Source organism: Procambarus clarkii, chromosome 55 (assembly GCF_040958095.1).
Source record: "Procambarus clarkii isolate CNS0578487 chromosome 55, FALCON_Pclarkii_2.0, whole genome shotgun sequence".
Lineage (NCBI taxonomy): Eukaryota > Metazoa > Arthropoda > Malacostraca > Decapoda > Cambaridae > Procambarus > Procambarus clarkii.
In genome coordinates this window covers 10,417,255-10,436,487 of record NC_091204.1, presented here as the reverse complement: position 1 = coordinate 10,436,487, position 19,233 = coordinate 10,417,255, and the positions used below count along the sequence as shown (strand labels likewise).

The following is a 19,233-nucleotide window of genomic DNA, read 5'->3' as shown; positions in this document are numbered from 1 at the left end:
CAACCAACGACCCTCCCCCTCGGTCAACCAACGACCCTCCCCCTCGGTCAACCGACGACCCTCCCCCTCGGTCAACCGACGACCCTCCCCCTCGGTCAACCAAGGACCCCTTGCTCAACCAACGACCCCCGTCCGGGAACCAACGTCCGGAAACCTCCCTCTGTTGGCCTCTTCCCGTCATAAACGGTTTGAAGTTAGGTTTCCCTTATTCTAGTCTATCTGGAGGCTGGACAGCCTCTTTCTTTGGCTCTCTTTGTTCCCACTCCTCCTCCACTTATTTCCCTCTCTACCCCCTCTCCCTTGCCTTCCTATAACCATTGACGAATTGAGGAACAGTACCTCAGGGTCATAAACTTGTGCTCTGAAAGTTACCCCGTGGGTGGTCAGTCAACCTTCTCATGAAGATAGTTGTTACTGCTTATTTCCAGTTACATGAGTTTCCTGTCAAGAGAAATAGACCCTTATGGTCAAGCCTGGATCTGATTGGTTGAAAACCTGGGAGGCCTAGGAGGCGGGGTTAGGTCCATGACACTGGTATAAGACTACAACGTTGATACAACGTTTGAACAAGTTTTAACACCTCCTAACCAGTTATAACAATCAATATGGCAAGATGTAACAATGTTCTAATACGTCAAACACGTTAAGCCAAGATGTAACAACTTTATTACAAGTTGTAACAAGCGGAAAGTAGAGACAGTTATGGTTTGTGTTTCCAGGGCAGTGCTTCCAGCTGTGGTTTAAATTGATTGGTGCGCTTAGCCGGGGTCAAGCTCCAGAGGAAATCCTCAAGTCTCCCAGGGGTAGTTTAAGAAAAGTAAGTCAGTGTGTCTTGGGGCTTCAACTGGGGTGCAGATCTCCTGACCTGGGGGCAGCCAATCAACATCTGGCCAGATTACAGTATTAAGGTATTCTTCACTCGAGTATTTCATGTATATCGGTATTTCATTGTTGCCTCTTAGCATGTATTATTAGTCTAGGATATTTTCCCCAATTTTTTTATTTCAATATATGTGTTTTAATAAATAAAGTGTATTAAGGTAATTTTTGTTTAGCTATCTGTTCCCTTTGTTTAAGACCAAGTCATTCTTATATGTGGTATTTATGTATGGTTTTGGAAGCCTCTAGATTCTCACTACCTTAAAGTTACATAATTTACTCCCCAAGCATTAATATTACTAAGATTCATATGTCCCTCGAGTTTCATGATTAATGATCCCTTTCCTTCCTGAGGGATCAATAATATACACATTCAGATTCGGGACAGCGAGGTGGTGACAGTGGTTTAAGAAGTTTTTATTGCTTAATTTTAAATTAATAAACCCTCCATTTGTTGCTTCCCCCTCATTTAATATTTCAGAGTTAATAATTAGCAGTAGTTCATTGGGGGGTCACATTGATCTGCAAGCAGTGTTAAGCTGGGGTGTTGAGCGAGTAAAGGGTAGAGCAGGTTGGGTTTTTACAGGGGGAACTGACGACCCCCTTGGGGAACCAACGACCCCCTTGGGAACCAACGACCCCCTTGGGGAACCAACGACCCCCTTGGGGAACCAACGACCCCCTTGGGGAACCAACGACCCCCTTGGGGAACCAACGACCCCCTTGGGGAACCAACGACCCCCTTGGGGAACCAACGACCCCCTTGGGGAACCAACGACCCCCTTGGGGAACCAACGACCCCCTTGGGGAACCAACGACCCCCTTGGGGAACCAACGACCCCCTTGGGGAACCAACGACCCCCTTGGGGAACCAACAACCCCCTTGGGGAACCAACAACCCCCTTGGGGGAACCAACGACCCCCTTGGGGGAACCAACGACCCCCTTGGGGAACCAACGACCCCCTTGGGGAACCAACGACCCCCTTGGGGGAACCAACGACCCTTCTTCAACCAACGACCCCTTGGTCAACCAACAACCCACGAAACCAACGACCCCTTGCTCACCCAACGACCCACGAAACCAACGACCCCTCAGTGAACCAACAACCCCACGGTGAACCAGCGACCCGCGAATATGTTCAAACCTTTTAGTGTACTTCACAGAATTTCTACGCCTATAGACAACGTTGCTTACAAGCCCAGAGAAGTGGACATTTTTCCATGCAATATATCAGAACATAAGAGTTACGGTAACTGCAGAAGGCCTATACGTGGTAGCTTCTATTTATATCCACCAAACATGTCTAACCTACACTTGAAACAATCAAGGGATCCATGGTGTTACCCCGGTAACATGTTCCGCAATGCCTCAGCCCTGTTAAACCAGTATTTATCCAGGTCTTTACCCATTTAGTACTGTTACGACTCTGGGTTCATTTGGAAACCAGAGGTCATATTGAATCTAAATAGTTAGGTAAGAAGGATATTTAGTTAATGTTTTTACTTGAGGCTTTTCATACCTTGATGCAGTCTTCCTTGCCAGACATAAGATGAACCTTGTTACTCACAGATTATTCAGACTCTGGGCTTGTTGACTATCAAATATAGTACTGAACCAAGTATCAGCTATCCTTAGAATTGTTAAAGTAACTAGTAACGAAGGCCAGTGAAGACTTGTATTGTTTGTGGATGTACGATGGGCAGAGTTTCTTTCACCCTATGCCCCTGTTACCTAGCAGTAAAATAGGTACCTGGGTGTTAGTCAGCTGTCACGGGCTGCTTCCTGGGGGTGGAGGCCTGGTCGAGGACCGGGCCGCGGGGACACTACAAAGCCCCGAAATCATCTCAAGATAACCTCAAGATAACGATCACCTAGGCATCACTTCCCGGCAGCATTTTTAAGGGAGCGCAGAGGCTGTTCAAGCTCTCTCTCTAGCTGGCTGTGTGGTTCTGTTTCTCCTCCTCCTCCTCCTCCTCTCTTCCCTTACCTTATTCTATATTTTATAAGAAGTCCATTTCAAGGTTTGTTCCGTGTTACTGGCTAGGTGTGCGTTTTATTTATAAGTATTGTGTAGTCTAAGCCAGTGTTTTGGGCATCACTAAGTGTACTCCATTACTAAGTACTAAGGGTAGTACTTAGTACTAATTAGTGCTTAGTACTAATAAGTACTAAGGGTACCACACTAGGGTACCACGTGGGGCATAGCTACCCAGGCTGCTTCAAGCCTTGCAAGTACCCCTTTTCCAAGTAGACTTTACCCTAGTTTTTGCAAGTGTAAACCTTGTATTATGTCTAAGTGGACCAAGGTGGTTAACGTAAGGTAGAGTGGTAAAGTGGTTTATTGTAGTAATGTATATGGGGGGTTAGTAGAGGGTTTGATAAGTACTAAGAAAAGAGTATCTCTTCTTCCTGTTGAGAGTGGAATAGGGGATCACCTTAGACTAGACAGTTTTACTAGCCAAGCAATTGTTATTTTCCGGGAATATTCTTTCTCTGGGGACCGGGGCCTCCCCATTGCCACTATTTTAGGAACTTTTTTATCTTGTACTATTGGCCCTCTCAGTACACCTACATTCCTTTCCATAACATGTAATTTCGAGAGAGAGAGCTTCGACAGAGGAGAGGAGGCACAGAGAGGCTGGACGACTGAACAGCAGCCGTGACCAGGCTGTCGGCCGAGCAGGGGGGGGGGACTGCCTGTCAACCCCCTCCATGCTCTTCTCTATCCAACTTAGGCTTAGATACTTGGCGAGTTGAACTGTAAGGTGACAAATTTGGTGTGTCTCTAACTGAAGGTGTTGTGAGATTTCAGGGACAGACATAGTGTCCTCAATGTCTTGTGTAATGACTCACATTGTATATTAATCTTGACATAGTGAACATTAAGTTAAATTGCTTGAATTATGATACTTATGTTAAATATATAACTTATGAAATTATGGTTTAAATTGTCTGTGTTCCCTAGATCTGGGATTTTCTGATATATTGTAAGCTAGAGTGTTGAGCAATCTGAGATCTAGAGCAATCTACCAAGGAGAACTACCAAAACCTTCCAGAAGTGACACACAATATGGACAATCATTCATATTTGTAAACATTCAAGGTTTAAAATCAAAGTCAAGAAATAAAGTTCATTAATGGCCTCCTTTTAGTCAAACTCAATATTTGGGGCATTCACGGACTCATGCGAAAGATTACATGGATAGTGAAATCTAGATTCCAAATTATAATTTATATAGATGTGATAGAGAAAATAGGTCAAATGGAAGAGTAGGTCTGTATATTAAAGAGGACCTGGTATGCACAGAGCTACTAAACTCAACTAATGAGGTGGTAGAGGTTATCTTGAGATGATGATTTCGGGGCTTTTTTAGTGTCCCCGCGGCCCGGTCCTCGACCAGGCCTCCACCCCCAGGAAGCAGCCCGTGACAGCTGACTAACACCCAGGTACCTATTTCACTGCTAGGTAACAGGGGCATAGGGTGAAAGAAACTCTGCCCATTGTTTCTCGCCGGCGCCTGGGATCGAACCCAGGATCACAAACCCAGCGTGCTGTCCGCTCAGCCGACCGGTTCCCCTTGTACTTGGTACTTGGCATTAAGGTAGAAAAAATAAACCTAATTATTATTCTAGTATATAAACCGCCAGATACAACAGTTGAGGAATTCACAGAGCAGATGCACAAAATAGAGAACATCCTTGATAATCTAGCGAACCCAGCTCTTGATATTATCTTCCTTGGAGATTTCAATTTACCAAATCTAAGATGGAGAATGGTAAACACAAATATCATAGCAGGGAATGACCCGGGAAATAACCAACCACAGGTCAGAGAATTTTTGAAATTCTGTGACAAATTCTCACTCAATCAACAGATTACAGAACCAACTAGGAACAAAAAAACACTAGACCTTCTATTCACAAACAATGATGAACTAATCACACATATTACAATCTCAGATACTTCATACTCAGACCATAAGCTCATTGAAGTGCAAACTAGCATAAATAACGGTAGTAGGTCTAAGAGACCCAACAAGCGAGAAGGAATATTCAATCAATTCAATTTCAACAATAAGAGGATCGACTGGGAAAAAATAAATGTAGACCTTGCAACCATTCAATGGGAGACGGTCTTAAGCGACAAAACTCCCACACAGGGAATAGCTCAACTGACAGCTGAAGCTTACAAGGTCTGCCTGAAGCACGTGCCTGTGAGGAGGGGCAGAAAGAGGACCACTCTAGAAAGAGAACGCAGAAGACTGTACAGGAGAAGGAAAAAAATAACGGAAATGCTTAGACAGACAGGACTATCACAAGCAAGGAAAATAAACCTAAACAGGGAGATCGAAGAAATAGAACAAAATGTTGAAGCGATCATACGAGTCTGAGGAAATGGAATTGGAACAGAAAGCTATACAAGAGATAAAGAAAAATCTGAAATATTTTTTCACATATGCAAAATCAAAATAAAAAACCTCCACCAGTATTGGACCGTTAATTACAACTGAAGGTACGTACACAGAGGACAACAAAGAAATTAGTGGAATTCTAAGAAGCCAGTATGAGGCTATGTTTAGCACACCAATAACCAACATGAAAGTTGATGACCCAGACATCATCTTTATAAATGACATTCAAGCTCATTTAGTCATATTGGTTAATTGTATTAATTTATTTGATTTCATATTAATTGTAATATCTTGTGTAAGTTGCATTTGAATTTAGTTCCATGATGTGTACATGTGTGATTTTGTTTTGTGAACCTGACGTGGCTGTTGTTGATCTTGTTCGCTTCAAGTGGCGTTTGTGTAGCCTATCTTGAGGTTATCTCGAGATGATTTCGGGGCTTAGCGTCTCCGTGGCCCCGGGTCTCGACCAGGCCCCTTTTTGTTACACATCCCCAAGAATCAGCCCATAGCAGCTGTAACTCCCAGGTACTTATTTACTGCTAGGTGAACAGGATCATCATCATGAAAGAAGCTTTGCCCTATTTGTTTTCACCTTAGCCGAGGATCAAACCCGGAACCTTAGGACTATGAAGCCTGAGTGCCGTCCACTCAGCCATCAGACCCCCCTAAGATTCATATGTACGGTATGGAGTTTGATGTACAGTAACTATGATTTACTGTACTTGTGATTTATATGATTTTTGACTAACACAAAGTGGTAAATCAAGAGACCAGGTTGAGTTACAAACCACTTTAACTAATTTATAAACAAAAAAATGCAAATGTCAGTATATGCACAATTACATAAACGGGTCCGTCTAATTACCGCAAGCTACCACAAGCTACACAAGCTTCCTGGCAATACGTTAGTAATGAATAAGTATGATAGGTTAGGCTGACCTGACCTGACCTAACTTAACCAAATCAAACCTAACTTAACCAAATCAAACCTAACCTAACCTAACCTAACCTAACCTAACCTAACCTAATCGAAGCTTGGATCGTCGACTTGATTTGGCATCACCAGCTCTTTATTTTCATCTAATTTCTTTATAAAAAGATACTTTTTCAGATTAAAATTATGTTTTTTCGTGTTGTACATTCAGCACCAACATTATAATGAGTAAATATATCATATTTATTCATTACTAACGTATTGCCAGGAAGCTTTCTGAAGTTTGTGGAGCTTGTGGTAATTAGACGGACCGACAAACAATGTAAAAGAAATACACAAACAATGTATAAGAAATACACAAACAATGTAAAAGAAATACACAAACAATGTATAAGAAATACACAAACAATGTATAAGAAATACACAATGTATAAGAAATACACAAACAATGTATAAGAAATACACAATGTATAAGAAATACACAAACAATGTATAAGAAATACACAAACAATGTATAAGAAATACACAATGTATAAGAAATACACAAACAATGTATAAGAAATACACAAACAATGTATAAGAAATACACAAACAATGTATAAGAAATACACAATGTATAAGAAATACACAAACAATGTATAAGAAATACACAAACAATGTAAAAGAAATACACAAACAATGTGTAAGTACAGTAAGCATATAGGCAACAACATGCATGTATTTACTATCTGTATTTACTATTTGTGCCTGCGGAAACTCTTGGCTCTTGGACCCGACCTTTCTAAGCCACCTATTTTTACTTTATTAAGTACATTAGTAAATACACTTCTCTCTTAACACACGCACGCACACATCCCCAGGAAGCAGCCCGTAGCAGCTGTCTAACTCCCAGGTATGTACTTATTTACTGCAGCTAAGTGAGCAGAGGCATCAGGGTGAAAGAAACTGCCTATTTGTTTCTGCCTCGACCAGGAATTGAACCTGGGCCCTTAGTACTACGACCTCCAAGCGCTGTCCACTCAGCCGTGAGATCCCGTACATGCGTGCATGTACCCCATACACACACACACACACACACAAACATTAGGCTAGAAGTGAGGAAAGAATTGGCATCTAACCCGAAGTTGGTGCAAAACACAGTTGATCGGAGTAAGTTCCTGATCATTTTTGGCTGCAAGGAAAAGGAGATAACATCTAGGTCAGAAAGAGCTGTAGAAGAAGCAAAAGTAGTAGATAAAATTGTTGGCCTCGTGGAAGGTCTTACAACCATAGAGAATGTCTGCGACTACAGGAGAATAGGCAGATATGTAAAAGGGAAAGATCGACCTTTGAGGATCACCCTAAATGGTACCAAACAGATGGAAGAAGTACTAAGGAATGCTAGAAAATTACAAAGTGACGAGGATGGGAAAGCGTGGTCGTTAAGATGAGATCTTTCAAAAGAAGATAGAGAAAAGCTGAAACTGAACCTCGCCGAGGCAAAACGTTTAAATGAGAGCAGGAATGAAGAAGAAATCAATTCTTTTTTCTACAAAGTGTTAGGGGTAGGCAGGCCAGTAAAGTGGTACATAAAGGCAAACCAACAAAGTCATTAGAGAAAGGGGGAGTGAAAAATAAGAAGAGGGGGAACAAGTTCCTCAAGATTGCATACACCAACATAGTTGTAATAAGATCAAAGATACTGGAGTTAAGTGATACAGCTGCAGACACCAGACATTGTTGCACCCACGGAGACAAAACTTGAAGATGCTATTTTAAATGAGGTCATATTCCCAAGGGGCTACTCAATTTGGAGACGGGACAGAAAAATCAGGAAAGGCGGTGGCGTTGCTGTGCCGGTGAAAGAACACCTAAAGGTGAATGAAATAATGACTGCCAATCCACAAGAAGTTGACATAATAGCACTAGAGATCTGCCATGAGGATGACAAACTAATGATCATAAATGCATATAGTCCACCGCTAAGCAGCACATGGTCAAAGGAGGAGCTAGATAGTAAACGAGAAGGTCTTATAACAATAATGAGAGAGGTCATAGCGAGAGCTTATAACGATAGATCACGACTGTTGATAGTCGGCGACTTCAACTTGAAACCCATAGACTGGGAAGCATGTGAAGCTAAAACAGAAGATTTCTGGACCTGTAAATTTGTAGACCTCATCCTGGAAACATTCTTGTATCAAAATGTTAAACAAGCTACGAGGATGAGGGAAGGGGACGTCCCCTCCATGCTAGATTTGATATTTACCAGGAAGGAGGAAGAAATATTTGACATTCAGTACCTTCCTCCCTAAGGTAAAAGTGACCATGTCTTTTTGGGAATAAAGTATGCAATGGGTTATAATCTGGAAGAAAATATGACGGTCGATGCAAATGAAAAACCTGACTTTAGGAGAGGACATTATGGCAACCTTAGAAAAAATGTTAGTGAGTATAATTGGACAGACTTGTTGCTAGGCAAGGAAGTGAATGAGATGTATGTCAGGTTTTGTGAAATATACGATAAAAGGCACAAAAAAATTTATACCAAAACAGAGAAGCAGAACTAGGAAACAGGATTGGTTCAACAGAAAGTACGAGAGGGCCAGAGACCAAAAGACACAAAAATGGAATCAATACAGGAAGAGGCCAAACCCCCAAACATACCAGCGATTCAAAGATGCGAGAAACAACTACACGGCAGTGAGGAGAGAGACAGAAAGAAATTTCGAAAAAGGGATTGCAGACAAATGTAAAACAGAACCAGGTCTATTCTATAAATTCATAAACTAACAAATTGCAGGTAAAGGATAATATTACAGAGGTTGAAAATGGGAAATAGATTCACGGAAAATGAAAAGGAAATGTGTGAAACATTAAACGAAAAGTTCCAAAGTGTGTTTGTACAAAATGAAATCTTCAGGGAACCAGATACAATAAGAATTCCAGAGAACAACATAGAGTACATAGAGGTGTCTAGCAGACGAAGTGGAAAAAATGCTCAAGGAGCTAAATAAGAACAAGGCAGTTGGTCCAGATGGAGTTTCACCATGGGTTCTGAGAGAATGTGCATCCTGAGCTCAGCATTCCTCTTCAACTGATTTTTCAGGCATCCCTGTATACAGGAGTTGTAGCTGATGTGTGGAAAAAGGCTAACATAGTTCCAATCTACAAAAGTGGAAGCAGGGAAGACCCCCTTAATTATAGACCTGTATCATTGACAAGTGTAATAGTCAAAATATTGGAAAAAAATAATTAAATCTAAATGGGTAGAACACCTGGAGAGAAATGATATAATATCAGACAGACAGTATGGTTTTCGATCTGGAAGATCCATGTGTATCGAATTTACTCAGTTTCTATGATCGAGCAACAGAGATATTACAGGAGAGAGATGGTTGGGTTGACTGCATCTATCTGGACCTAAATAAGGCTTTCGACAGAGTTCCACATAATGAGGTTGTTCTGGAAACTGGAAAATATTGGAGGAGTGACAGGTACCCTTCTAACATGGATGAAAAATTTTCTGACTGATAGAAAAATGAGGGCATGTGATCAGAGGCAATGTATCGGACTGGAGAAATGTCACACTTGGAGTACCACAGGGTTCAGTTCTTGCACCTAGTGATGTTTATTGTCTACATAAATGATCTACCAGTTGGTATACAGAATTATATGAACATGTTTGCTGATGATGCTAAGATAATAGGAAGGATAAGAAACTTAGATTGATTGTCATGCCCTTCAAGAATGACCTGGACAAAATAAGTATATGGAGTGCACTACTTGGCAAATGGAATTTAATGTTAATAAATGCCATGTTACGGAATGTGGAATAGGAAAACATAGACCCCACACAACCTATATATTATGTGAGAAATCTTTAAAGAATTCTGATAAAGAAAGATCTAGGGGTGGTTCTAGATAGAAAACTATCACCTGAGGACCACATTAAGAATATTGTGCGAGGAGCCCATGCCACGCTTTCTAACTTCAGAATTGCTTTTAAATACATGGATGGCGATATACTAAAGAAATTGTTCACGACTTCTGTTAGGCCAAAGCTAGAATATGCAGCAGTTGTGTGGTGCCCATATCTTAACACTTTCGCGCTCTCCGCAAAGGTCACTCAGCCAACCGAATGTGCGCGCTGCGTTTTTATTGCTTAAGCGTAAAAACAAAAATGTGTATACTCTTTTTACTCTTCTGACCTTAGTTCTCATGCTACGTATTTCATTTTGGTACCAACGTGTTCGCAATAAAATTCTCTAGAAGAACATTAGTAAAATAAGTCACGAAACATATAGGGATACCAGCACCAAATAAATAACTACGTAGATGACTCGCCGTGAGCGCCCATCAGCAACAAAATGTTTTTACTCTTGGGATTGTAATCACCTCCACACTTGTTCTACAGCGTTAATTTTGGTATCAATAGACTCGCAATGAAATTCCCAACACGGTGATATGAATATAAGCGTAGAATAATGATGCAGCCCGCCCGCAAGAGTGTGGGAAGTGGTGAAATTGTTTACCCGGTATCGGTGACGGACGACGCACGGCGCTTTGAAAGTTTATACTTATTTCACTCTCATGACATTAATTTTCTATGTACGTCATTCATTTTTATGTCAATGTGTTCGCAATAGAATGTTCTATGTGCCCATAGGTAAAAAATATCAACAAAGCATAAGTTAGAATAAGCGACAAATATAAAACACCGCTGGAACATATCAGTGAGCGTCAAACACACACGAAATATTTTTACTTTTGTTATGTTTGTCAAGATTTATACTTGTTGCACACAGTTATTTTTGGTTGTATATTGATCGGAATAAAATTCCCTAAACAGACATATGCATATAATACATGATATAGGGGGAAGAATTACCAGTATAAACGGCTAAAGTCACCCACCTGCAACCCGTTTGGGACAAAATACAATTTGATCGAAGTTATCCACACCTTTCATGAACTTATTGTACCATGCAGCCTAGTGGTGAGAAAGAGAGCCTCATAGCGCGCAGTTTGAAACAAACCCAAAGTAAATCGGATAAAAATTGAATTTTATACAAATATTTTAAAAGTAGACATAACTTTATGTCCACTATGCGTTTACGTTAGACGAAACCGAACGCGCCGGCGCGTCCAGATAGCGCGAAAGTGTTAAGAAGCATATCAACAAACTGGAAAAGGTGCAAAGACATGCTACTAAGTGGCTCCCAGAACTGAAGGGCAAGAGCTACGAGGAGAGGTTAGAGGCATTAAATATGCCAAAACTAGAAGACAGAAGAAAAGGAGGTGATATGATCACTACATACAAAATAGTAACAGGAATTGATAAAATCGATAGGGAAGATTTCCTGAGACCTGGAACTTTAAGAACAAGAGGTCATAGATATAAAGTAGCTAAACACAAATGCCGAAGAAATATAAGAAAATTCACTTTCACAACAGAGTGGTAGACGGTTGAACAAGTTAAGGGAGAAGGTGGTAGAGGCCAAGACCGTCAGTAGTTTCAAAGCGTTATATGACAAAGAGTGCTGGGAAGACAGGACACCACGAGCGTAGCTCTCATCCTGTAACTACACTTAGGTAATTACACACACGTGCGAGTGTGCGCATGGGAACGCCAGCAGTACACTGAACAGTTTGTTGTACACTCCATGTACACCACACCCAAGCAAGCTTGTACTACAGTACTATACATACAAGCTGTATGCACAGGCCAGATTATTTTATGCAACGCTCCATCTCGGCAAGAGAATGCCAATGGCAATCCATCCAAAGGATACAAGTACCATTGATAGTGTGATGGTTTGCCAAATCCATTTAAGTTAGGTTATTTAAACCTAAATAACCTAACCAAGTCAAACAAAGCCCAACATAACTTAACACAGTCTAACCCAACAAAATATATGGCTTTGACAATTAGAAAATGAGTCGTCAGGAATTACTGTGTACGATTTGACTGTAAGGTGGCCTGACAGCTGAGTGGACAGCGCTCAGGCCTCATAGTCCTGAGGTTCCGGGTTTGATTCCTGACGGAGGCGGAAACAAATGGGCAGTTTCTTTCACCCTGATGCCTCTGTTCACCTAGCAGTAAACAGGTATCTGGGAGTTAGACAGCTGCTACGGGCTGCTGCTTCCTGGAGATGTGTAACAAAAAGGAGGCCTGGTCGAGGACCGGGCTGCGGGGGACACTAAAGCCCCGAAATCATCTCAAGATAAACAATCCCCCTATCCAAAATCGTGAGCAAATGATTTATTGCAGAAATATTCACGGATAATGTCTTTCCATGCCCACGTTATCTTGAGGTTATCTTGAGATGATTTCGGGACTTTTAGTGTCCCCGCGGCCCGGTCCTCGACCAGGCCTCCACCCCCAGGAAGCAGCCCATGACAGCTGACTAACACCCAGGTACCTATTTTACTGCTAGGTAACAGGGGCATAGGGTGAAAGAAACTCTGCCCCCTCTCTCTGTAAACTCTGTACGTTTACTATGAAACTCTGTACGTTTACTATGGTAAGCATCCTACATTGCACGTGGTAATGCATTGTCAATTGTATTCCAGGTACTCACTATTTATTGGTCATACAGTACTGTATAGTAATTTCAAATGGCGCCAAACAGATCATTTATGATCAAAGTCCAGGTCACGGATTATAATCAATCTAGGCTGTCGTCTTGGCATCAACAAACTGTAGTATGGGTAGAATACATAATTATCATTTCATCCAACACTTCTTCATAACTAATCTATAAACAAACCTACCATATTGAAATCTAACCTAACCTAACCTAACCTAACCTGAATAAATTCACAAGGGCCGTGACGAGGGTTCGAACCTACGTCCGAGAGGATCCCAGATGCGCCGTAATCGATCGAGCTACGACATGGTTAAAAAGAATTGCAACCGAGAAATCATCCTGATTTACCAATGGATCCTGCAGTCTCTCCGAGACACAAACCAGGGTTTTACACAATTCCCCCCATGCGTAAAACATTCTACCCTAACCTAGCAGGAAAAAAAATGAGAAAACTGATAGATAGATAGATAATATATATTATATGTATATGCAAGCACTAAGTGCTCACCTAGTAGTGCTTGTGGAGGTTGAGCTCTAGCTCTTTGGTTCCTCGAGTGCAAGGTGCATGACATTATTGATTAAACTCGAGGGACCATGGCCTCGTAGCCTGGTGGATAGCGCGCAGGACTCGTAATTCTGTGGCGCGGGTTCGATTCCCGCACGAGGCAGAAACAAATGGGCAAAGTTTCTTTCACCCTGAATGCCCGTTACCTAGCAGTAAATAGGTACCTGGGAGTTAGTCAGCTGTCACGGGCTGCTTACTGGGGGTGGAGGCCTGGTCGAGGACCGGGCCGCGGGGACACTAAAGCCACGAAATCATCTCAAGATCACCATTTAGTTAATACTGGACTGGGGTCTTGCACTGAGATTTGCATAAAGGAACTGCCAAAAGGTAAGCCTTTCTGTCATTACTAATCTTGGAAATAATCTTGAGGTTATCTTGAGATGATTTTGGGGCTTAACGAGTCCCTGCGGCCCTAGCCTTCTTGAGGTTATCTTGAGATGATTTCGGGGCTTTTTTTTAGTGTCCCCGCGGCCCGGTCCTCGACCAGGCCTCCACCCCCAGGAAGCAACCCGTGACAGCTGACTAACACCCAGGTACCTATTTTACTGCTAGGTAACAGGGGCATAGGGTGAAAGAAACTCTGCCCATTGTTTCTTGCCGGCGCCTGGGATCGAACCCAGGACCACAGGATCACAAGGCCAGCGTGCCGTCCGCTCGGCCGACCTGCTCCCTTAGGTTAGCCTAACCTAACCAAATTCACTAGCAGCCAAAACCTGCTCCGACATTAAAACCGCCATCGTGACATCACAAATTTGGTGCACATTATACAGCACTGTATAGCAAAAATATAAATTTTATTATTTTCATTAGGCTGGGTTAGGCAAGACTTTATTAAAGTAGCAATGTCAAAGCCAGTTCAAATTTTTGCCACCTCTTGCAACTTCACTTCTTGAGGTTATCTTGAGATGATTTCGGGGCTCAGTGTCCCCGTGGGATGGGGTACACACTATACACACACACAAGATGGTCAAGCCAAGAAAACCCACTAACACCGTTATCACCCCCCTCTCCATGGGGTCACCAACCCCTAGAAACCACCCCCACTAACGTCACACCCCTCCATGTTGTCACCCAACCCCAAAGACTCATCCTCCCCCCACATAACAGTCACAGCCCTCCAGAGGGATTACCCGACACCCTAATAGAGGTTCAAACTCTTTTGAGGGGTGGCCCAACCCCAGAAACCCCGCCCCCTTAACACCCTCCATGGGAGCTTACCGAACTCCCCAGCACCGAGTCGTACCCTCCCCAGGGGTCACCTGACCCCCAGAGACCCCCTACCACTTGATCACGTCCTTCCAAGAGGTCACCTGACCCCAGAAAACCCCATAATCCTAAATGAAACCCCTTCCATGGGGGTCAGTGCCCCCCCCCCCACCCCACACGGGGGTCACACCCATCACAGGGGTCACTAATCCCCTGCATCACACCCTCTACAGGGGGGTCACTGCCCTGACCCCCTACCCCACCCCCCCACCCCTAGGGACGCCATAACCCCCCCAACGAGCATCCAATCAAGAGAGAAACCCCCTCCTCCCCCATATAGAGGCCTAACAAAGCCCTAGAAAAGGCCAGAATCCCAACCACAACAATCATTTCAACTCACGTAAGACGCCACACACAACAATTTTTTTTTTTAAATGCCATAGTTACTTTCAAAAGCTTGGAGGAAGAGTTCATGGTCAGCATGGAGCTCCGGGGCCGGCTTGTCCACTCCCAGACACTCCTTCTTCTTCTGTGGCATGGCCTCTCGCCGCCCCCTACCACACCAGCCTCCGGGTAGGCCTAGGAAGGCAGTCAGCGCAGCGCAAAGTGGCGATTTGGCGGCTTTGTTTACCGCCTCAACCTCTCACGAAACTGCCATCTGCTGCCATCGTGACGCGGGAGGTGAGGGTCGCTTTGCGCACGGCTTTCCCGCGCTTTCCTGACAAATGGTGTTTGGGGGGACGGGTTTTCCGGGGTTTTTTAACCTCTCTAACACTATTACGATGTTTATGATCGGTTAGGGATTAATTATAAAGTGTATTTTAGTCCTGGCCATAGTTCAGGACTATTGTAAACTCCATATATGTATACTCTCTGGTGAGAAGCGGTTGGTTCAGTTTGGTGTTGAATTTAAGGTCTTTTTGCACCTCTGCTTGATTTGATGACTGAAATAAAGCTTGGAGGGCTTGAAAAATTGCAGAACGAGGCCTTGAGGATAATCCTTGGGTGCCCTCGTACCACAAAGATATTTAATATGAGAAAGGAACTTAATATTCCGAGCGTTGTTGATCGTGTTACTGAAATTAACTGTCAAATTGGTATAAAAATGCTTAGGCTAACTCATCCTAACCCTTGCACAGAAGCCCTCCAGAATTTCTTTATGGAAGATCAGTATTGTTCCAAATGGATAACTAAAACTGGAACTCAACTCAGAATGTATCAGGTTCATAATTTGTAGTGTAGCGAGTAGATTATCCCAATAATATACTCGCTCCAAACGCATTAGCCTAATGAGAGAAGCAAAGCTCTTCTTAGTACTAATTATGGAACTCAAACTTTCCCTACTTTCAGTTAATATTCCTGTCACCCTTTGGAGAATGGTGAGGTGTTGGCCGAGCATATAAGCAGAATCCTGGCCGGGGAGGATTTACTGGGCGCAATTCCTTAACTGTAGCCTCTGTTTAACGCAACAGTAAAATGTGTACTTGGTTGAAAAAACGATTCTTCGCGGCGGGGATCGTATTCCAGGGACCTGCCCGAAACGCTACGCGTACTAGTGGCTGTACAAGAATGTAACAACTCTTGTATATATCTCAAAAAAAAAAAAAGTAGCGAATAATAACTCACGGAAGACATCTCCCGTCACGCAGGGTGCAGTCGCACCTCCACAGATCTCCAGTATCAGCTCTTGATACTGGTAATGGCTCAAAAGGGCCACCACTTACGGGCTATTCATGCCCGTCACACCTTTTGGGTAGCTTAATCTTCATCAATCAATCAATCGAATAATAACTTTTACGGGCTATTCATGCCCGTGCCACCTTTTAGGTGGCTTAATGAGGTATTTAACAGGTAAGGTATTTAGACAGGACGTTTTGTGCCAGAGATAGGGGGAACAGGTTAAGGGTTTGCTATCCGGGAGCTGGAATTGGTGATATATATATAGATATATATATAGATATATATATATATCTATATATATATATAGATATATATCATATATAGATATAGAGATATTAAATATATAATAATATTATTAGATATTATATATAGATATATATTATATTATATTATATATATATATATATTATATTATATATAGAGATATTATATATATAGATATATATTATATTATATATATATATATATATATATTATATTATATTATATTACATATATATATATTATATTATATATAGAGATATTATATATAGATATATATTATATTAGATATATTTACTCCAGTCCTGACCCCCTTGCTCTAAATGCCACAGTAAATACTGAACTAAATAAAGTCCATCTGTGGCTAACTGCCAACAAACTCACCCTTAACATTGACAAAACTTTCTATATTCTGTTTGGCAATAAATCCTCTAATCAAATAAATCTCAGAATAAACAATGCCCAAATTTGTATAGACTATACTCAACTCTACAATTTAGCTGGTTATAAAGCAATTCATAACTGCAGGCCTAATAAAAAAGGTGGCGGTACAGCAATATATTACAAAGATACCTTCATCTGCAATAGTGTCATTAGTGATAGAGACGACTATTGTGAATATACCTTTGCCAAGTTCTCCATTAAATCCCTTAAATCCTCCCTGACTATCGGTGCCATCTATAGATTTCCTAATACCAACATAGCTTTATTCTCTGACAATGTAAGGAATCTTATCATAGATAACAATCTCAACAAAAATCACATCATTCTGGGAGGTGATTTCAATATTGACCTGGGTCTTCAAAACAACCCTCAAGTTGACTATTTCCGTAACAGCATGCACTCCTGTATGCTAATCCCCACAATCACCAAGCCCACCCGAGTCACTCAAACATCTGCCACTACCCTGGATCACCTATATGGACTAATATAACAGCTCCCCTTACATCTGGGGTAATTTATGACAGAACAACTGACCACTATCCTACTTTCCTCATAGCAAACATGGACACATCACCACCAGAAACCAAAAAACTTTCATTCAGGCTACATAGTGAATCAGCTTTAGGCAATCTCTCTAATGCACTTCACAATATTAACTGGGAATCTGAATTTAATAATTCACAGGATATAAACTCATCAACTAACCTCTTTCTCTCCAAAACTCTAAGCCTCTACAGCACTCACTGTCCCCTCCTTACCAAACAAGTAACTGATAAAATAAAAAATAACCCGTGGCTCACAAGTGGCATAATCAAATCAATCGACAAAAAACATGAATATGAAAAGAAATTTAGGAGTGGCCTAGTTACAAAGGAAGTAGTTACGAGGTACTCATCAGTGCTTACCAGTATCATAAGAAAAGCAAAACTTTCGTATTATGAGACTAGATTCAAAGAAGCAAAAGGCAACATGAAAAGCACATGGAATACCATCTCTAACATCCTGGGAACTAAACAACACTCCCACAACCAGATAACACTCTCTAAGGATGGCCTTACACTGTCATCTGACTTAGAAATGGCGAATGAATTTAATAGCTTCTTTTCACCGGTTGGTGCTAACCTTGCAAGTAAAATCCCACAGACTCAGACACATATCAACACATATCTCTCAGGCAACTATCCAAACTCTCTTCTCCTCTCACCAGTCAGCCCGACAGATGTTGTGTCCATCATACACTCACTAAAAACCAAAGCTGGGAACATCAGTGAAATCCCATCCATTGTATACAAGAGCGCCTCACACGCCCTTGCGCCACCTATAGCTCTGCTGTTCAACAAATCCCTTGAGTGTCATACCTTTCCTGATATCCTTAAAAAAGCAAGAGTAACGCCAGTTCATAAAGGAGGTAATCCGGCAGACATAAACAACTATAGACCAATATCAAACCTACCCATACTATCAAAAATATTTGAAAAAATTATCTACAAGCAGCTCTATTCCTACCTCGTAAAATTCGACATTCTTAGCCCCTGTCAGTTTGGCTTCCGCTCTCAAAAGAGTACCAACGACGCAATTATTAGTCTCCTTGATATAATTTACTCAGCTCTTGACAAAAATGAGTTTCCGATTGGACTCTTCATTGACATGAGAAAGGCCTTTGATACTGTTAATCACGATTACCTCTTATGTAAACTCCATCATTATGGAATCCGAGGCCATACACTGGACTATATCCAATCCTATCTTAGTGATAGACACCAATGTGTAACCATCAATAATATAACCTCTCCCACTCTACCAATAACCGTTGGAGTGCCACAGGGCAGCATCTTGGGACCTCTTCTATTTCTTATATACATCAATCATCTGCCTAATGTCTCTAACATTCTGAAACCTATTTTGTTTGCTGATGATACTACCCTCATCTACTCTAACCCCAACCCACATACACTAAATAATGTTGTTAATAATGAACTAAAAAAAGTCCACTTATGGATGTCAACCAACAAACTAACACTTAACATAGAAAAGACCTACTACATCTTATTTGGAAGCAAATCTACAAATGCAATTAAGCTTCAGATAGACAATGTAAACATTAGCAATAAAAATGATGGAAAGTTTCTCGGCCTATTCCTAGACAAGAGACTCAACTTCAGTACCCACATACAACACATAACTAAGAAAGTCTCTAAAACAGTTGGTATACTCTCAAAAATCAGATATTATGTACCTAACTCTGCTCTCATCTCTCTATATTATGCACTAATCTATC

The 19,233-nt window shown here is 41.7% G+C and overlaps 1 protein-coding gene across 2 annotated transcripts in view; it reads right to left on the bottom strand.

Annotated features, from left to right (window-relative positions):
- The window catches only part of LOC123755809 (polycomb protein suz12-A), a 76,214-nt gene extending 60,954 nt beyond the window's left edge, over positions 1-15,260 (bottom strand). The window contains exon 1 of one of the 2 annotated variants that reach the window (XM_069305462.1): positions 15,018-15,260. In XM_069305462.1, coding sequence (XP_069161563.1) covers positions 15,018-15,108 — 91 coding nt within the window. In that variant the 5' untranslated portion in view covers positions 15,109-15,260. The remainder of the gene's footprint in view (positions 1-15,017) is intronic. The other variant, XM_069305461.1, reaches the window with a different exon arrangement.
- Positions 15,261-19,233: the final 3,973 nt, after the last annotated feature.